Source organism: Nicotiana tabacum, chromosome 11 (genome assembly GCF_000715075.1).
Source record: "Nicotiana tabacum cultivar K326 chromosome 11, ASM71507v2, whole genome shotgun sequence".
Lineage (NCBI taxonomy): Eukaryota > Viridiplantae > Streptophyta > Magnoliopsida > Solanales > Solanaceae > Nicotiana > Nicotiana tabacum.
The window spans coordinates 153,577,887-153,600,074 of record NC_134090.1 but is presented as its reverse complement, the minus strand read 5'-3'; the positions used below and the strand labels follow the sequence as shown (position 1 = coordinate 153,600,074).

The 22,188-nt window shown below is 33.7% G+C and overlaps 2 protein-coding genes across 2 annotated transcripts; one reads left to right on the top strand and one right to left on the bottom strand.

The window, feature by feature from the left end:
- Positions 1-3,320: 3,320 nt before the first annotated feature.
- Positions 3,321-10,331, top strand: LOC107821181 (serine/threonine-protein phosphatase PP1-like). Its single transcript, XM_016647601.2, has 4 exons — positions 3,321-3,692; positions 7,285-7,844; positions 8,304-8,522; positions 9,961-10,331. Exons 1-4 carry the CDS (start codon positions 3,518-3,520, stop codon positions 9,982-9,984), a joined length of 978 nt encoding a protein of 325 aa, XP_016503087.1. The 5' UTR covers positions 3,321-3,517; the 3' UTR covers positions 9,985-10,331.
- A 2,896-nt stretch (positions 10,332-13,227) lies between these two features.
- On the bottom strand, positions 13,228-16,129 carry LOC107821182 (phosphoenolpyruvate carboxylase kinase 2-like). Its single transcript, XM_016647603.2, has 3 exons — positions 15,651-16,129; positions 14,427-14,781; positions 13,228-13,715 (listed from the first exon to the last, which is right to left on the bottom strand). The coding sequence occupies exons 1-3, from the start codon at positions 16,077-16,079 to the stop codon at positions 13,657-13,659; spliced, it is 843 nt and encodes a 280-aa protein (XP_016503089.1). The 5' UTR covers positions 16,080-16,129; the 3' UTR covers positions 13,228-13,656.
- Positions 16,130-22,188: the final 6,059 nt, after the last annotated feature.

Below are 22,188 nucleotides of genomic sequence, written 5' to 3'. Positions count from 1 at the left end.
TGCCACTATTTGGGTTAATTCTTTAAAAAAAAAAAAAAAGGTATTTGGATCAAGAACGCACTTGGATCCATAGTTTGGCTTGTGGTTACTGTTAGTTCAATAAAGTTAACTATATTCTTGGGCTACATCTTTTTATGGGCAAAATACAAAACTGGCCGTCGGTTGCGACTAAATGCATTCGATAATCGAAAAGTATATAAAATATGTATATTTTTGTATTATATATATATATATATATATATATATATATATATATATATATATATATATTTTATCAGTTATTATTCTTTAGAACGACTAAAATATATATTATTCTTTCTTTATGTACAGGCCCATTAGGCTTAGTTTCTTAACCAGTTAACTACTTGGGTCGTAATAGAATCTACTTATCCCATTTATGGTGATGACCTTTTAATATAGAATTGGTTTTGGTATTTTGCAATTTTCTGGTGGAATTCCAAGTCTGTAGTTTTCTGCGAACATAGCACGCGCTAGTTAGTTCTTTATCATGTGATTATTCTTTAGAACGACTAAAATATATATTATTCTTTCTTTATGTACAGGCCCATTAGGCTTAGTTTCTTAACCAGTTAACTACTTGGGTCGTAATAGAATCTACTTATCCCATTTATGGTGATGACCTTTTAATATAGAATTGGTTTTGGTATTTTGCAATTTTCTGGTGGAATTCCAAGTCTGTAGTTTTCTGCGAACATAGCACGCGCTAGTTAGTTCTTAGACTGATAATTGAAGTAGCGAGCATTTGCAAAGTTTTGAAAAATAGCTATTATTTTAGCTGAAATACAGAAAGTTCCAGTATAATATGCTGGCTTATCGAGCTCATGCGTATAAACGTTCAACATATTATGTTCAAACTCCAACATATTATGAAATTCTAGAATTTTATATGTAAAAAATTCGTACTCCAATATATTATGCTGGAATTTCTCCAAATTTTCAAGGGTATTTTATTCAAATTTTATCTTTACATAAAAAAATAGCAAAATTTAATTAATTTTTAAAGTGTAACTATTTTTTAATTACCAGTAATTAAAAATCAAGCTATTTCTGATTTTTTTACCTAAGTTTTCTGGCACAATCAAAGATCTTTCATTTTTTTCTAAGATATAGAAAGTGTAGAACAATTGTGTAAAAATAGCACGGTATAGACAGTTTTCGGACTGATCATTCAAAAATAGCCAACGTTTACCAAGTCAATGAAAAATAGTCACTATTTTACTGCAACAGAGACCATTCCAGCATAATATACTGGAGTTCGGTGCACCTGTGTATTAACTCCAGCATATTATAATGGACCAGTATACTTTGCTAGCTCCAGTATATTATGCTGAACAGATATACTTGCTGGAACTCCAGTATTTTATGCTGGAGTTCTAGTGTACTTATGCTGGAACTCCATCATATTATGCTGGAGTTCCAGCATACTTATCCTGGAACTTCAGTATAATATGCTAGAGTTTAAATATACTTTTATTGGAACTCCAGCATAATATACTGACATATTTTCCAGGTTTTAAACAATATTTTCGCTCAAATTTATTTTTACATGAAAAGTGGCTAAATTTCGATTACTTTTGAAACTAGATTATTTTTGAACGATCAGTTGTAAATCTGACTATTTTTGAATTTCTCCCGACAATGTAGAAGATAATGAGATATTTAGGTGGTCCCCGTTCAAGTGGGCCCCCACATAAAAGTCTTACCATTTTGTCCACTTGCTCCCGTTCGTGGGTCGTGATAAGACTGCACACAACACCCACGCGACGCTCAGACCTCTATGCAATATGTGCCGCTTAATATGTACCTATTCTATTTTTTTTTTCCTTAAAATAATATAATTACGAATTAAATACAACTATGCATATACTCGCTCCATTTTAATTTAGACGTGATAGTTTAACTCAGCACGAAATTTAAGAAAAACAAAAAAACTTTTGAAACTTGTGGTATTAAAAACTTAAGGAGTTAAAATTTTGTGGGGTCATGACATTTGTGTGATTATAAAAGTTTCTTATTAAGGGTAGAATGAGTAAAATGAAGAGTTTAAAGTTAAATTATTTTTACAAATTTAAAAATATGTCATTTATTTTAGAACATACTAAAAAGTAAAGTAGCTCATCTAATTTGAAACGAAAGAGTAATATATATATATATATATATATATATATATATATATATATAGTTTTACTTTTAAAATTGTTATAGCGGTACATAAATTGAAATGATAAGTGGATTTGACCACGCACTTATGGTCTCAACTTTTCTGATGGGTTATGACTGTAACAATCTCCAATTTATTACTAGTTTGATATAAATATTTAAATGATTTGGAACATCGTCCCCATGTCCAAGAGGGATGGATTTTTATAATTAATGGATCCGTCCTATTAGTTTAATTATTTGAGTTTTTGCACCTAATAATCCAGAGAAAAAAGGGCGTTTTCTATCAAAAAATTATCCGATTTCTTAATTAGAACCCGAAATGTCGTATAACAGAAGAAATAAAAGCTTAAGAAGGATTAATTAAATCTCTTTGACTCGTTGAATGATTAAAGCACAAAACTTAATGAAAAAACAAATTCATTGGTTAAGTTGACAATATTTTTATAAAATGGGTAAACCACATGAGAAAGAAGAGCTTTCTATTTGGTTAAAAAGGAAGAGATCTCGTCCCAATGATCCCACCCTCTTTATATAGTGCAACAATTTCTGTATATATTAAAAGAGTTTACATTATATATTTTGATATTGTAAATTTCATATACACTATTAAGTAATTTACACGATATATACAGATAAACCTAAGTGAAAGATGAGATTAGTAAACTTAAAAATACTCTTGATAGTATAAAAGTTCTCTACCCCATCAATAAATATTACTAGTAGTTAAACTTAAAATAAGGGCCCGTTTGGCCATTTTTTTCTTACTTTTCTCCGAAAAATTATCAATTTGGGAATCAATGTCCGGCCATGAAAATTTAAAATTTCATTTGAAGTTGAATTTCGTAATTTTTGAAAAATTTAAAAAATTCAAAAAACTATTTTTCATACTTTCACTTCAAATAACTCACAAGAATTTAAAAACAGCTCCAAATTATATTCATGTTCAAACCCAACTCTAATTTTTAAATATTATTTTATTTAATTTTTTTATATTTTCTTTTCCAAAATTTCACAATTCTTATGTTCAAACGCCTACTACAATGGCTCCTCCATTGGAAAAGAATTTTCACTTTTTGACATGTTTAAATTTTCATCATGGTCTGACCAAAAAGAACAGAATGTTTCAGATTCTTCAAAACGACACACTATACACAACGAAACGACACTTGACTCCTCTCCAAATTGCAACCACGCATATATAGAAAAAAAAAAAAAATAGCGAATCAATCAATCAATCAAATAATCTTCTTATACCAAGTCCCTCACATCTACACCCTCAAAACTCAAACCCCATTTGCAGTAGGTAAAAAATCGTTAGTGAAAATTGAAAAAAATGGACCAAAATGTGTTAGATGATATTATAAGTCGGCTTCTTGAAGTAAAGGGTAAGCCAGGGAAACAAGTAGTGTTAACAGAGGCTGAAATCAAACAGCTGTGTTTGATTTCCAAAGAGATTTTCTTGAAACAGCCTAATTTATTGGAACTTGAAGCACCCATCAAGATTTGTGGTAAAAGTTTCAATCTTTTTTCCCCTTAATTCTTGATTAATTGCTAATTAGTTCCCTGTTTTCCAGCTGTTTGGGTTTCATTTTCTTGTAAAGTTGACTTTTTTAGATGATGGGGTTTTTGTATATGATTGGATACTTTTTCTGTTCTTTGTTACATGGTGTGTATCTGATACTGATAGTTTTCCCTAAATATTTAGTGTACTTGGAAAAATTTACATGTACTCAAACCCTTTTTTGAAGACGGTGATATCCGGGCCAGCTTGCGCCCACTTTAGCTGTTCTACTAGGTACCTGCTAATTCCCAACAGCACGGTGTAGTCAAACCTATGTTACAGCGGTCTAATGTGAGTAGGTCAAGGCAAATGAGTATTCATATTATATAACTATGCTTGTGGTAACAATCTCTCTATCTTCACAAGGTAGGAGTAAGGTCTGCGTACGCACTAGCTTCTCCAGACCCCATGTGTGAGATTATACTGGTTATATTGTTGTTGCTTGTGATCTTGCAAGGACGGAGCTAGAAGCCCGGATACGGGTTCAGCCAAACCTAGTAGTTTTTGCTCAAACAGTGTATTTATGTTAAGAAATTCATTAAATATAGTATAAGATATTAAATTTAGAACCCAACTATTAGCACTTAATCGTCATTCAAAAATCCAGAACTCATAAAGTTGAAATGATGGTTCTGCCTGCCTCTGAGTCTATAGTTATGTTTTCATGGGCTTATAGTACATGTTTGTTGATTACTTTAGCTCTTACTGTGTATTGAGATGAAAACTTATAAGTTATTAATGGCTTGTTCAGAATTAGCTTCCTTTGTGATGTGTTTAAGAGGGGGTGTAAAACATGCTTCTAGAATTTCTTGGTTTCTAATTTATTCAGAAGTCTTTTTCAATAGCTGGAGAAAGTTGTATATTAGATTCTGATGCTTTGTCTTGTTTGAACGATTCGCTTGGCTTTTGTTGGGCTAATGTACTTCCCCTGCCACTAGATAGATTTTTGTTGAATTAATCTATTTTCTTGTGTTGTTACACTTTCACTAAGACTGGTGTTTGACAGAGGTCGTTGTTTGGATGCGTTGAGACAATTGCGAGATTTGGAGACCTCTACTTGTAGAGAGCCCCTACTTTCTCTTTAAGAGAAACTGTTTGGTATTGCATTGCAATGATCTTGAATAAGAGGATTCATATCAGTGACCCTGATTAATTTGGTTATGAAGTGCTTGGTTGTTAATTGCTTGTATCATTTTGAATTATATGCTTGGCATTTGTTGCTTCTATGACTGAGTGATGCCAATGCTATCAAAGGTGAAAAGCGCAAAAAAGTTCTAAGATCCGTTGGGACTTTAAGCGCAAATAAAGTGTGGGCTTTAATGAAGAGAAGAGCACATAGAGAAAAAAATACAAATATGTATTTTTAGTTCAAGACTAATAATTATAAGCATGATAAAAAATATATGGACGAAGAAATTGGAAAAATACTTACGATAAAGTGAAATATCAATTGCTTAGTGTAGCCTATTCAGAATTACGGTCACTGGCGAAGAAACAATATGCCTTAGAGCCTTGATGACGACACTGAAGCGTCTCCTAAGCGACGCGAAGCACTCAACATGTTTTGCGACTAGCTTCAAAGCTTAAGCGCGCTTTTGATAACACTGTGTGATGCACGAATGAAAAAAACGTGTTTACATTTGATTCATTTTATTCATGTCTTCATGTTCATCCGGACTACCTTGGGCGTTGGTTGTGTTTTACTGTCTCACTACATCTATGCTTTTCTCTTTATATGTTGTTTGGTTAATTTTTTTTCCCGACAAATAAAGTAAGATATTTCATTAAAATGCACCAAGTGGGAGTGTCCTATGTACAGCAAAAAGGATTTCATCTTCCCTCACATTAAACCTGCAGGTTGTTTTTGTTATTTCCAAACATCAAGTTGCTGAAATCTAGTTTTCTTCTCACTTCTTTAGCTTGCCTCTTAAGTCTTTGGTTTTCCCTCCTTTGATGAGCTTGTTTAATGATTACTTACATGAACTTCCTTTGAAGTACCAAGGACTAAGCAAAGGTTAAATGTGAAGTGCAAGTTTGGTTTAGTTCTATTAGCTAATCTCAACCTACAAAATCATAATGCATAGTGGATATGCGTGTACCTTAAAAATTCATGTATAATATATATGACTCTCTCTCTTGAGGTTATTGAGCTAAGGTCATTCAAAGTCTAAGTCCAATCTTGAAGCCATATGAGTGAGTTTGACTTAGGAAAAAGATACTCCCCCATCCCGATTTATGTGGCACTCTTTGGCTTAGCACGGATTTTAAGAAAGAAAGCAAGACTTTTGAAATTTGTGGTCTAAAATAAGACGTAGACATTTGTGTGGCCACAAATTCTGGTAAAATGGAAATTTTAAGGTTAAATTGTATCGACATATGGAAAAGTGACATTGTTTTGGGGACAAATTTAAAAGGAAAGAGTGCCACATAAATTGGGATGGAGGAAGTATTGAGTTAGTTAAGCCTGGAGAATAGCTCATGACACAACTTAGTTATCCTCTCAATTTTAAGCTATGTTACCCAAATCCAGATACAATTATGAGATTCACGAACTAATACAACACAAGGATGTTCAATTTTTGCTAGTCTTTAATGTATCTTTTCGGATTTATACGAAGGCAAGTTGAATCTGTGCTTGAAGTGTGAGACATGTGTTGGTGTTTTGTTGCCTTCTATGCCGATCAAGCACCTAGGAGCTAGTATTTATGGGGTCCCTTATTGCGCTGCTCATAGCTTGTAAAAAGCCATAAATGAGATCTTTATGATCTGTTCATGCAGTTTATTGATGCTTTTTCCTGAACTATGTTTGGAACCTTAATATTTTTTTCTGGCCAAAGAACAGAAGATGTGATTCTGGAGTCAACTCCAATTCCCTTTCTGTGGATTTGTGGCAAGCATGATGAGGCAAACTGGGATTAAGCATTTCCAAATGGGCTAGTTCTACTGATGTGACATGTTCAAAACAAGACTCTTAGGGAACTACCAACTATTTGGTGGATAGTAGAGATACAAAAAGTTGACCAAGCTACAACCAACCGTGTGATGGCTATTGATGATTTGATGATATGTAGAGTATATATGTGCCATTTTTTTTATGTGGAATAAGCCTTAATTTGAAAACATCAGTAAATATATACCGGTTATAATATCATGCATTGATGTAACTAATCGAACGAATTAGTTGTTCTGACTTGTATGCACTCGGCATTATGCATGTAGAAGAAAGCAATTAGTTCATTAGTTTTTTCAACGACATCTCAAAGCTACCTCATGATAAAAGGGATGTTTAGAATTTGAGATCCAGAATCTATTTGGTTCATATTTTTCATGCAGTCAATGTAATGCAATATTTGGCTCCAAATTGTTTCTTTTTGTGTCATAGTAAAGGAAGTAAGGCTTATTATTTTATTTTTTCTTACTATCAGAAGTGTTAATTTTGTTTCGACAAGTGCCTAAGTCAGTCTTCTGACCAGGGAAAGCATGTCTTCGGATATGCACAAAAATACTTTATTGACAGTTTATCCTGTTCTGACTTTCAGGTGACATTCATGGTCAATATTCTGATCTTCTGCGTCTTTTCGAGTATGGTGGTTTGCCTCCTGAATCCAACTATTTATTTTTAGGGGATTATGTTGATCGCGGCAAGCAGAGCCTAGAGACTATATGTCTTTTACTTGCATACAAGATAAAATATCCCGAAAACTTTTTCTTGCTTAGGGGAAATCATGAATGTGCTTCCATAAACCGTATATATGGATTTTATGATGAATGTAAGAGAAGATTTAATGTTAGATTATGGAAAATCTTCACAGATTGCTTCAACTGTCTGCCGGTGGCCGCCTTAATAGATGAAAAAATTCTATGTATGCACGGAGGCCTCTCTCCTGATTTGAACAATTTAGACCAAATTAGAAATCTCCAGCGCCCAACTGATGTGCCAGATGCTGGATTGCTCTGTGATTTGCTTTGGTCTGATCCTAGTAAAGATGTTCAGGGATGGGGAATGAATGACCGTGGAGTTTCATACACTTTTGGTGCAGATAAGGTGACGGAATTTCTTGAGAAGCAGGATTTGGATCTTATTTGCCGTGCTCACCAGGTCTAACCCACTGCTGTAAACTTTTCTTCACTATTTAGCTGTATTTATGCTTATAATCAGTGATCTATTAATTGATACTCTCTCCGTCCCAATTTATGTGATGGTATTTGACTGGGCGCAAAGTTTAAGAAAGAAAGAAAACTTTTGATGCTTGTAGTCTAAATGAGCCATAGATATTTGTCTGACGATAAATCATCTTATTAAGGGTAAAATGGACTTTTTAAAGTAAATTGTTACTTCATTCTTAAAGGAAAGAGTGTCACATAAATTGGGACGGAGAGAGTATATAGTCTATGGTTGGAAAGGGGCAATCACGAGGTTCAAAAGTTTATTCAGCAGTTCTGCTTCTGTTCTCTATCTGGCCAATTAAGTGCAATTCCATAAGTTAAAAGTTGAATGGAAGATTTCCTTGTTTTCATTCTTCAATTAAATCTCCTAATTCCTTGAAAGTTTTTACAGGTGGTGGAGGATGGCTATGAGTTTTTTGCTAATCGGCAACTTGTAACGATATTTTCTGCACCTAATTATTGTGGAGAGTTTGACAATGCTGGTGCCATGATGAGTGTAGATGAGACATTAATGTGTTCCTTTCAAATACTAAAACCTGCCGAAAAGAAGTCCAAATTCAACTTCGGAAGTACAACTACTGCTAAACCGGGATCTCCCACTGGAATGAAGGTAAAGAAAATAATTGCTGTTCACTAGCCATGAAATGGTAGGGCTCTTTAGGAAGTAGTTGTTTTTTCCTATAAGCATGAGTTACATGTTTAAGAGCCGCTTTATTTATTTAAAAAAAAAGTTCAAATGGATAATAGTAGTTGAGTTCTTATATGCCTCATGTGACATTATCTCCACAGTTTCAGATATTGATTTCCTAGTCTGCCCGTAGGTATTTTTTGTTATTACACCTTAGCAGAAACTTTGTCCTTCAAGTTTCTGCAATTGAAAATATATCGTGATGCTAAATTCTTAGTATGTCTCCTTCGAAAAACATAAAACTCCCATGAAATAATTTCTTTCATAATAAAGAGAACTCTCCTTAATATAAACGTCCAACTCTACGCCACTGGCTCTCGAAGATTTCTCAGTTATTAAAAAAATAATAATAATAAACATCCAACTCTATCAACATTTTAAAGCTGTCTTTCTAGTGGGAAAATCTGGAAGATTGGAACTTTTACAGTTGTGTGATAGTTGGAGAGAAATTGCTATCAATTTGTTGGACGCATTCTAGACTTTCTAGCTAGGAGCTAAAACTTTTCATTAGTGCTGCTTCATGGCACTTAACTAGGCATAGATGTTTGATTTGATGGTATCCAGTTTTGTATCATTTGGCACTTGAGACATTCAAATGATCATCTCTCTCTCTATGGTTGCGAAATGGCTACACTATTTTTCAGCTAATAAATGTTCTCATGTAGGGGGCATCTTTAGTTTTCTAGGACCTCTCCACTTTTCTTCCTGGCCAAAGGTGGGCCAAAAAAAAAAAAAAAAGGAAATGAGGGGAGCTGAAGCTAAAGTTGATCACTATATATTTAAGTTTATATTTTTACATCTAGATCTCAATAAAATCCTAGTTAGTGGTCTATCCGAGGGCACCATGATATCCAGAATTCCTGCACCCTCTTTTGCACGCAAGGGTGTGGCATAGTAGCGGTCAATGAATAGGGGGAAAATCATGTGAAACCAGGTTTCGAATCCCAATAGAGACACTATCAAAGCCTTGGTGGACTGAGTTATTCGGTACCTATGCTAATAGGAGACAACAGGTACCCCACAGAATAGTTAAGGTGCATGCAACTTGGTCTAGATTCTGCCGTTGTTAAAGAGAGAGAGAGAGATGTCCTGCACCTCCGTTTCACCGGATATTACCTTTAAAACATCGGTTAGTTTATCTACTAATACTATTTATTTTAAATGTGTTTCAGTCTACTTGTTTACTGTTGACCTGCCTGGTGAAATATATAAATATGTCTCTGTTAGTTAACTTGTTTGAGAGTACAGCTTGAAACTGTGTGTTTACTGCAGTCCTTTCTTTACGTCAAAAGTATGTGAACCGGCTTCATGCGGGAATTAAGCAAGAACTGTTAACGCTTGAAATTACTGTTTGTTGCAGTCCTTTTTTAATGCCAAAGTGTGAGAGCCAGCTTCACACGGGGATTAAGCAAGAACTGTTCAAAGCTTAAAGTTACTTTTTACTGCAGTCCTTTCTTAATGCCAAAGTAGGAGAGCCAACTACAGAAGTTGCCACAGAAGGCTTTAAAATGAATAGGTTAAGTACCCAAACTTGATGATCATTTTAACCATGGTGGACATGTAAAAAGTATGAGAAAATGATGGAAAACCATACTTGTCACTGTTTTTTGCCTTTATATGTTGCTGGGGATCAACAGAGAGCTCAAAATACCTTCTTTTTTTTTCCCTTTTTCAATTGTAAGCTATACATCTCTTTGTTTTATGCAACTAATCTATAACGTTTCAGGTCTCTCACTATGTCAGTGCATGTATATTTATGTGTGCGCGTGTGTATGCAGTATGTATGTGTGTGCGCGCGTGCTGACATACGTATGGGGCATAAATGTGGGTGTGCGCCCACACACAACTATAGGATATAGTTGTTCCAGAAATATTGTCTTGCATCAGAGTGAGATGTCGAGTATCTTTTGGAAAAAACTTTGGTTATTTTCAGCCTGTCAAATATGTTTGGTTGGTATATAAGAAAGTGAAAGTATTTGGTGATTTAAGGAGTGCTCTTTCATCATCCAAAAGTTAAAAGTTACAAATCTTTCCATAATCTAATATTCGTGCTTTATGTCGTTTTCAATAAGGTGGAAGTTGGAACATACCAATTATTCAACGCAATAGGGTAAAAGATAACTTATGAAAGCGTAGCCCGCTCTACACTCCATTACATTGAGACTATCACCTTCTTATGTAAGTTTGAATAAAAATAAAATTTTATTGACATTCAATCGATGACCGAACCTAGTGGCTAGTGGTGCTTCTACTTCTATAAAACTAAATCTTGTTGTCCGTAATAACAATTGTGACTATAAACAAACTCATGACTATAGCAGGCTTCGTTCTCTCGCGACCCCTACTCTAATCAAAACATATGTGCCGTGTCCACAAGGCTAGATGGGATTAGGGTGGTTGGTTTCATAAAATTATTACATTGGCTCAATTTGATATGGTAATTCGCTGATCTAATTTTGGGAGATTTCCGGCGCTACATAGCCAAAAACGGCTTTGTGGCCAGGGGCGGATGTACAGTATCAACTACAGATTCAACCGAACTAGAGCTTTGATATAAACTTAGAGTATTTGTACAGTCAATCGTACTCTTGGTCCTTTTGCCTTTCCCATTCTTCTTCAAGAAAGTTAAATTCCAAATAAAGCATATGCTTATAATATACCCCCTTAAAAATTCCAAGGAATGCAAGCTTAATTTATTAAATATTCAGAGCTCAAGAAACACATTAAATTTCTGACATTTTTCACATCACTAAAGAAGAGAAAAAGGGTATCAAACCAGGTGCTCTATATGTATTTCCACTGAGTTGCATGTAAAGTCAAATCTCATTAATTATTTAAAGATTCATATCTGTAAAGCAGCACTGCTTCCGGATAGAAATATTTATACAGGAAACTTAAAGAATATCAAAAATTAAAAAAAAAGCAGCAAGCTTTATACATTTGATCCTTTAAACAAAAATCTAAATAACACTTATGCTTCCTTTTTCTCACTTTAATTGCTAAGTTTAAATTCTTTAATATGGTGTAAACATTGACAGTGAGTAAGTATTTATTGACGAATGATTCAAAGTAGGACTTGGTCAAATTTGAGTTTGTTAGTAGTATCCTCTATTCTTGGATAGGACTTGGTCTGTTTATTTGTAAGCCTATATAAAGGCAATGTTTGCTTCAGTTTATTATATCAATGAAGTTAAGGAAAATTTCAGCAAACTTCTTGTACTTTGTAGCTTTTCTCCTCAGATTTTCAGTTTGTTGTTTACTTTATTCAACAGTATTTATCCTCATTTATGCCATATATTAGCCCGTTTGGCCATGAATTTTTTTTACTTCTTTTCCGAAATTTTTATTTTTTTCCGAAATCAGTGTTTGGTCATAAAATTTTTAATTTTCATTTGAAGATGAATTTTGGAACTTTCAAAAATTTGAGAAACTCCAAAAACCTATTTTTCAAATTTTTTACTCAGATCACTCATAAAAATTCAAAAACAACCCAAAATTATATTCATGTCCGAACACAACTCTAATATTCAAATAGTACCATTTTTTCACTTTTCCCCCCCAAAATTTTACAATTCTTATGTCCAAATGCCCACGTAGTAAAGGGCAGCCGGGTGCACGCAAAGGCATATCTATTTGTACTAAGGAGGAGTCATCGGACCCCGTAAAATTCGGCATGAAGTTTGTATTTGTATGTGTTTATACTTTAAAAAATAATTATATAAAGAACTCGTTACATTGAATACTAAAAACCTTTAAGGGGTACTGATAAAAAATATAATTGTGCCTCCGTCGTGTAAATATCTTGAATCCGCCTCTGGGTGCAAGAAGTATCACGTGTTCACATAGGGTTTGGAAAAGGACTGCATCTCAAGAGAATGTTATGTAGCAGCCTATCTAAGGAACAAACACTAATACCGTAATGTAACTGATTCCACGATTCAATCCCGTAATATATGGGTTCAGTACGCCCAACTTCCCTTTCTTTCTCCATATATATGTAGTAACCTTTTCAGATAACTTTTTTGTTTCTGTTCCAAATCTTTCCTTGATAAATCATTCCTTTATATCGTGGTCAACAAAGTAAAAACAAATCAATTATTCAACGCAATTGGATATAAAATTTTCCGCATCATAAGGGTAAAGGGTGATCCAGCTTAGATAATTTCATTACAGTGTCACATGACTTAGTTTGATAAGCAACTCAACAGATCTATATATGACTTTGGACCCATCTTTTTTATTTCAATATCTATTCTTGGCACTTGAGAACGCTACTGACCAACTATATGGCACGGGTTGAGCTCAACGATCCTTTGTCTTTTAATTGTTGCTTAATCAAAAAAGCCAAATTCTAAAGCATATGCTAATAATATACCCCGTTAAAAATTCCACGGAATGCCATTGATAAATATGCCAAAGTACTCAAACACATTTCAAAGTTTTAGGATATTTCATGTTACCAAAGGAAGAGAAAAAGGATACTAATTAAACCAGATGCTTTAATACAAACTTCCATCAAATTGCATATTATAAGGCCAAAATTGTTTCAAGATCCATATCTATGAAGCATAAAATAAAAAAGATGCTTAAAACACATTTCTTCAGTACTGATTCCAGACACCAAATATGCAGTTAACATAAAGATTCATATAAGATAAGCAACAAACTTTATACATATGCTTTTTTTTATAAACAAAACTCTAAATAAACACAAGGGATTCCTTCTTGATAGCTTAACTTTTTATTTCATTTGCATATATAGGAAGAAGTCATTATTCGCATATATTTACAGTCTCAGATTCTTGATTTTTCTCAAGGCAAAATTAAGAACTGAAAAAAGGTAAATTTTAGACCTCAAATGGCAAAGGTTCCAAGTGTATGTACAACACAGCCATGGGCAGATTTAGGGGGGCGGTCTTCGCTGGAAAATTCCATCGTACATAAAAGACAAAATCTGTTTTGTGCCTCTATAGATTATATTTTGAATCATCTTGCCACAGTCCAAAAGTATAGCTCAATGATCAAGGGGGCCCAAAATCTTTATGAGGTTGTTAGTTCAATTCCTACTATCAGCCGTTGATCTGGTTTCTCCGCCATTAATGATCCATGGATGCCCTGCATTTAACAAGCAAAGTTCAAGATCAGATGTAAACAATGAAAAGAATCAAGGTAAAGGGAATGCTAAACAAAAGGCTAAAGGATTCAACTTATATACAATATAGTCTAAAACACTTTACACCATCCTATCAGGCCGTTCATCTTATTTGTCTGGATCGTTATCTTTTAAAGGGAAAAAGGGTCATATATCCCTGAACTATGTGAAATGATCTTAATATGTCTTCAGTTAATAATTTGGTTCTATCACGTCACAGTCATTACACCAGAAAAATAAATCACACATTTTTCGCAAAGACTTTAAAGGTTGCATAGAATGGAAAACAAAAAGAATTCTACGTTGCTCGGACTCTTCAGTTTTGGTGAAGCACCGCTGTCGACATGACATAGGTGTGAGTGTGGAATCCGTACCAGATTTAAGTACCCAAAATCAACGAAAAAATTCGGATAAATCAAAACAAAAATTATGGTGGAATTATAATTTAGGCATATTTTTATAAATCTAATTTTAGATATTTCAATTATTTTTAGCAGAATTACCACACTCATATCCATACTTGGATCCAACGCCCGAATTCTAATATTTAGATCATGAGGTATTTGTTCACTAGATTTGCATCCGTATCGGACACCCGTATTCGAATCCGAGCAACTTAGAAAGAATGCATCAAAATCAAAGGGGTTAGTTTTGAGTGAGAAAAAACAACTTACTCAGAACTTGCTCTGCAGAAAATCTTCTAGAAACATCTTTACATATCATCTTTCTCAGCAAATCCTTGACTTCAGTTGAAACTGACCCGAAAATCCGAGTTGGAAATCTCAAATTTCCCCTTAGAACTGCTTCAAAAATTTCTTTTGTAGTGTCACCACAGAAAGGTGCAACCCCAGAAAGCATAATGTACAACATAGCACCTGCACTCCATATATCCACTTTCTCATTATATTCTCTGCCTAATAAAACTTCTGGGGCAACATAGTACGGTGTCCCCACCAACCCCCTCATTGTCTTTTTCTCGTTCCCCAAAAACCATTCCGCATATCCAAAATCAGCTAGCTTCAAATTATCCTGTTTAAGTGACAAAAGGTTAAATTAGTCCAAACAATTAGAGAATTCATCTTCGGAAATTGAGAATGAGATAAATTAAAAATAAGAAGGAAGCAGTAACAATACAACATTTGCAAGTTAGAGACCGTTATATGAATCTTTATCGTCCATTTTGCTTACCCTTATAAGTGAGCGAGATGGTGATGAATTATGATTAGTCAATACCTTCGACTAGCGACTTATCGTTACTATTTAAGCTTGTCAAGTCCAATATTATAAAATATACTTATTAATTTTTCTAGCGCTAAAAATTCTCTAAAAATCTTTTTATATATATTTCTGACAAGAATAAAAGATTCCTAATAAACAGTAACGCCAAAATAAACCCAGAAGCGGAGCTAGCTTATTTTGTGCGAGTTCGGTGGAACTCAATCACTTTTGCTTAAACATTGTATTTATATTAGAAAATTCATTAAATATATATAAATATTTAATTGCAAACCCACTAAGTAAAACGAGCTATGGATTCTGTTGCAAATTTAGAACTCATAAACTTCAATTTCTTGTTCCGCCTCTAAACCTACTAACATAACTAAATCTTAGTCCCAGCTAATTTGTAGAGGTCGGCGTGTACTAGTAAACCGGCAGGTGCACATCACAGTATTTGGGGAAGGGCCGCACTAGGGTGTGATGTAGATAGATAGTTGCTTCAACGACTCGAACCCTTGACCTAAAGGTCAAACCAAGACAAATTTACTATTGCTACTCTAGGCCCCTTCCTACGTATATTAGTAGGAAAAAACACGAAGATTAAAAATAAAAGAAATTAGGAATTAAAAAGAAAAGTGATTGTAACGTAAGAATAAAAAAAACAAGGAAACATGTTGTACCTGGGAATCAAACAAGATGTTATCTGGTTTTATATCACGATGTGCCACTCCCATTTTGTGACAATAATTAATCGCTGAAACCAATTGCCTTAAAATAACAGCAACATCTTTCTCAGAAAATAATCCATTAGACAACCTATCGTAAAGATCATCGCTAGAGCAAAGTTCTGTTACTATATGAAGATAATTATCATCTTCATAAACCTTATATATTTGAAGAATATTAGAATTTCCACTAAGAAGTTGCAGAATTTTGGGCTCTTTGTTTAGACATTCACGGTCTGTGGAATCAAGAAGAAGTGTTTTTTGAATGGTTTTACAGGCAAAAGATTGGCCAGTTAATTTGGAGATACAACGGTAGATTGTACCGAATTTACCACAGCCAATTTCTTCACTAATTTCGAAGTCAGTTTTTAAGGTTTCAAACATGTTTTGTTGTTGATGGTAATGGAAGTTGATATGAGGAATTTTTTTAGGTTTTGTTTTGGAATTTGGTTAGAAGAGTTGTAATGTATTTATAAGAGAAGAGAAGAAGAAAAGAAAACCGAAGTAGAATAGAATTAGGAGAATATTCGCAGGTAGGGTAGGGTGTACTTGAGATTCATGTCTGTCTCACATTTTTAATTTTGAGCACAATTTTAATATTAATAATTTTATTTTATCTGTATAGTAATATATTTTTATACCACAAAATTATTACATTAACAAGTTTAAAACTATATACGCTAGTATTCTTTCTTACTCAAATTCAGGTTTTAGTCAAATTTCATAACCTAAACACTACTAAAAAAAGAATTAGTGACGGATAAAGTTTGGTTGCTAAACAAAAAAATATGTTAATCTTATTTAGCAACAAATTAGGGTATTACTTTCAAATTCAAATAAAAGAGGAAAATTCGGGTAGAATAACAACTAGTCCGTAAAATTAGTCAATTATTAATTATTTGATCATTAATTCTTATTGCAACTCGATAATCTTCCTTATTAATTGGTAGGTGGAAAAAAAAGGAAGGATAAAACTTTTAGATGTTACAAAATGGCAAAAATTCTTGGGAGATAATACAATATACGATTCCTACAAGTACTGTATTTAGAAATGAAATTTTTTGATTGATGCGAGAAAAAGAAAATTTCACTACACCAACTTATGCTTAGTGGTAAAAAGAAAAATTATGTTAAGTTCTGTTTGAATTACATTTATGTTCAATTAAAAAAAAACAAGATTTGCAAATAATTTCTGAAAATAAATATAATCACAGTAGTTTTTGTAAAAGATAATTCTCAGAGAACATTTTATGTTAATTTTTATAAAGATTACCATTTTTGTTCCTTTTCTTGTTTTTGCCAAAATATATTTTTGTTGTAGGAAAAGTTTTGCTACTTTAACATAAGAATTTTCAAATTTAATTTTGTATATCTCGTTAATAGGAGTATGTTTTATGGGTTAGAAGGAACGTAAGGTATGCGAAAATGTAGACCTTTTGTTAGAGTAGTTTGTAAATATGTGGGAGTTCCACATCGATGGTTTTGTAAATATGTGAGAGTTCTACATCGATGGCCACAAGCCCTTTAGTTGGCTTTGATCTTATTTACGTATTTTATTTTGGAACAGCTTTTTGTTATTTAAAATGTGAATTTAAAATTTAAAATTTGAATTAACAGAAAAGTTGTGGCTATTCGTGAAAAGGGGCAACTCTTCAGAAAAAGTCTCCTTTTCTTATCTATAAATATGGAAGACATCCAGAAGTAGCGTATTCAATCTCCACGTATGTTTCAGGCTTTGTTGTATCCTGATAAAGAATTGCTTGTAATCTCTAAAGTATATACAGGCAATAACTCTTGAAAGATAGTGTTCTTTCACGCCTCAAAGCCTTTAATTCTTTGTTACTTACCTATATTTTCTAACAAATTTTCAAGAGTTATTTCTGCTATGGAGAAATTATTGGCTACCGTTGAGAATCTGAAAGACTTAATCAAATTGGATTGCTTTGATGGATCAAACTTCACTCGTTGGAAGGACAAGATGATCTTCTTACTCATTGCACTGAAAATCTTTTATATCCTTGATCCATTGTTGGTTGTACTACCAGAACCTACCCCGGAGGATACTAATGTGATCAAAGCAGAGAGGAAAAACTAGAAGAAGATGAACTGCTTTGCTGGGGTCATATTCTGAATACTTTGACTGATCGATTATATCCAATCTAAAATCTCCAAGGGAAATCTGGTCGGCGTTGCAGACTGCATATGAAAATGAGAAACGAGGTATCAATAAATTCTTATCTTTGCAGTATTTCGAATTTAAGATGGTACATACAAAGTCTATAATGGATTAGACACATGAGTTACGAAATCTTAATTTCAAAATTAAGTGATTTTAAAGTGAAAATTCCTGATGCACTTCAAATAGGTGCAATTCTCTCAAAATTGCCTTCTTCCTGGAATAGCTACAGAAAGAAAATTCTGCATTCTACTAACAAATTAACTATAGAACAATTTCTAACTCATCTTCAAACTGAAAGTGAGACTCGCGCTCATGATGAAATTGTTCATGCCTCGAGTTCTACAGTTAATACTATTAGTCAGAATAAGTCGAGAAACGAAAATAAAAATCTAAAAGTTTCAAAGAAGTCTCTTAATAAAAAGAGAAACAATATGAATTGTTATCATTGTGGAAAGAAAGGCCATAAGATTCGAGACTTCAGGTTTAAGAAATTAGGAATAAATTTTCATTTAGGAGATGTTGGAAAATCTAGAAATTCAAGAAATTCAGAGAAGGTAAACATAGTAGAAAGTTCTTCACAAGGGTTGGTGGCTATGATTTCTGCTATACCAATTGAGATGGTTAAAGAGTTGAACATAGCTGCAACAATCGCAAAGAATCAAGACTGGTGGTTGGATTCTGGTGCAACAATTCATGTCTGTCACGATAAGAATATGTTCAAGACTTATTCGGATGTTAAAGATTCTGAAAAGGTTTTGATCGAAAACCATGTCACAATCGAAGTTGCAGGAAAAGGAAGAGTTGAAACTTTACATCTGGACATAAGCTGACTCTTCTGAACGTGTTCCATGTTCCTGAAATTATGAAGAACTTGATTTCTGCTAGTTTACTTTCTAAGAGAGGTTTCAAAATTGTAATTGAGTCTGATCATGTAATTGTGTCTAAGAGTAGTCTGTTTGTAGGAAAAGGGTACCATTGTGATGGCATGTTCAAACTAAGTGTTAATGCAATAAAGTATGCTTCTGCTTATACCGTTGTGCCTGATTCTTATTTATGGCATACTAGATTAGGCCATTTAATATGCTTCTGCTTATACTGTTGTGCCTGATTCTTATTTATGGCATACTAGATTAGGCCATTTAATTTTGGTTCTTTAAATTATATGTCCAAAAATGGTTATATCACTTGCAAAACTGTACATGGAAGAAAGTGTTAAATATGTTTACAAGCGAAAATGACTAAGAAACCATTTCATAAAGTTGAAAGATTTACATAATTATTACACTTAGTGCATTTTGACTTATGTGAATTAAATGGAGAATTAACTAGAGAAGGTAAAAGATACTTCATCACTTTTATAGATGATTTCTCTAGATTCACATATGTTTACCTACTTAGAACAAAAGATGAAGCATTTCAAAAGTTTAAGGAATATATATCAGTTGTGGAAAATCAAAAGAGCAGGAAAATAAAAATTATTCGAAGTGATAGAAGAGGAGAATACTTTCCTACTAAATTTAGTAATTTAAAGGCATGGAATAATACATCAAATGAGTGCATTTTATACACCACAACAAAATGGATTGGCGGAAAGGGAAATAGGACTTTAGTAGACATGGTTAATTCTATATTATTAAATATACATTTGCCGCACAATTTGTGGGGTGAATCAATACTTACTACTTGTCATATATTAAATAGAGTGCCTTAAAAAAATGTTCATATTTCACCTTATGAATTTTGGAATGGTGGACACGTAACATATATTATTTTAAAGTGTGGGGGTGTATATCATTTTATAGAGTTCCTAATCACCAAAGAACAAAATTGGGACCTAGAGGAATAAAAAGTATTTTTGTTGGATATGCACAAAATTCAAAAGCATATACATTGCTTGATCTAGAATCTAATGTTGTTGTAGAATCTATTTATGTTGAATTTTTAGAAAATAGATTCAGTAATGATATTGTTAATGAGCAGTTGATTGCACAAGGTCAAAATAGTCATGATACACAAAAGATGTCATATTCTGAAACGTTTTTAAATAAAAGAAAAAGTGACAATACTCAATTAGAGCCTAGAAGAAGCCAAAGAGTTAGAAAGAAAAAACTCTTGATCCGAATTTTATATCTTCAGAATCTATAATTTTTCTAGTGGAGGGAGATAGAACTAAAGTCTGTAATCAGATATCTATTTTGTTTAGTATAGAAGAAGATCCTAGAACATACAAAGAAGCTATGCCTTCAAGAGATGTTACTTTTTGGAATGAGGCAATCAATAATGAAATAGATTCAATAATGTCCAATAATACTTGGATTTTAGTTGTTTTGCCTACTGGATCTAAACCTATATATGGGTATTCAGGAGAAAATATAATACAGACGGTTCTATACAAACCTTCAAAGCAAGACTAATTGCAAAAGGTTTCACGTAAAAGGAATGCATTGACTACTTTGACACATATGCTCTAGTAGCAAGAATAACATCTATTAGAGTACTTTTGTCATTGGCATCTATATATGATCTATACGTACATCAAATGGATGTTAAAACTGCTTTTTTAAATGGAAATTTAAGTGAAGAAATTTATATGAAACAACCTAAAGGATTTGTTCTTCTTGGTAATGAACATAATGTTTGTAAGCTTATAAAGTCTCTCTATGGCTTGAAACAAGCACCAAAACAGTGGCATGAAAAGCTTGATTGTATAATATTATGTCACGATCCAAAATCAACCCGGTCGTGATGGCGCGTAACGTGGTACTAGGCAAGCCGACACATTACCAAAACCAATCAATATTTTTATTTTTAAGATAAAATTCAAAGCTATTTAACAGTAAACCTTCATAAAGTGTTTAAGTCAGAACAACAATGCGGAAAGAAAGCCCGACATCGGGGTGTCACTAGTTATGAGCATCTACTACAACTGTTTGACAACACCAAGACCAACATGACCGGGAAAATCATTGAATACACTAAGAAAGAATAAGGAGGGAGAAAAGTAAGGTTGCGATCGCCAGACAGCTACCTTGCTAACTCCAATGAACCTGCCACTGAGTAATCAACACCCGCCATCAGGTTCAGAAATACCTGAATCTGCACACAAGGTGCAAGGAATAATGTGAGTACGCCAACTCAGTAAGTAATAAAGATAAATAGAGACTGAGCAGTAGGAAACAAATAAGGTCCACATCTTGACAAACTCAGTAAGCACAACACGCTTTCAAATCAGAGTATGAGTCAAATTATCTCATTTAAAATCCATTTTTTTGGTAAAAATTATTTGAAGATGCTTTCCAACAATTTCAATAGAGGTTCAATGCAGTTTACAGTAAAAGTGATGAATATATAATCGGCTCCTCGGGCAAAACATAGTTCATATACAGCCCCTTGAGCAAACTTGAATCATAAACAGCCCCTCGGGCAAACCTCTCGGTCACACATATACATCTCATAACATAAAAATTTCACTGGAAATAACAAAGCTGAATTAGTAATTAAATTTCAAACATCTCATACAAAACTCTAGTTTCAATGAAAGTTGTTTAAAACATTTGTTCAACATTTTCAATAGAGGCTCAATATAAAGAGGAGTGAAAACAGTAATTTCATAAAAACAAGCCCCTCAAGCAAAGTATCACACACACACACACACACACATATATATATATATATAGCCCATCGGGAAAGCCTCTCAGTCACTCGTGACTCAACTCTCATCAATCAACGCTCACACTCAGCAATCACGCTCAATAGGTACCTTAAAATAACTGTTGCGGTGTGCAACCCGATCCATAAGTATATAGTCGACTGCGCTCACTGGGGGTGTGCAGACTCCGGAGGGGCTCCTACAACCCATGCGCTATATCGTTGTGGCATTCAGCCTGATCCATATACATATATATCACTGCGGCGTGCAGCCCGATCCATAAATATATAATCCTCACAACAGGCCCTTGGCTTCTCTCAATCATCAACCTCACAATCAGGCCCTCGGTCTCTTTCAGTCATCAACCTCACAAGCCACTCGGGCTATCAATAATATAGGGTGCTCAGCCCAAAATATCATTTTTTCGCATCAAGGAGTAATAAATACTGAGTTATGAAATCAATAAAAACATAACATGACTGAGTACAGATCTTAAGTCAAAACAGTGAGGAAATAATAAGGAAAAGCCCCTAAGGGTCCAAACAACTTGGCACGGGGCCCAAATATGGCATTCAGCCCAAAACATAGTAATATTTTCCAAAACACAAGGGTATCAAATAGTTTTCAGTCAAATACGCAACTTAAGAGTCGCTACGGGACGGACG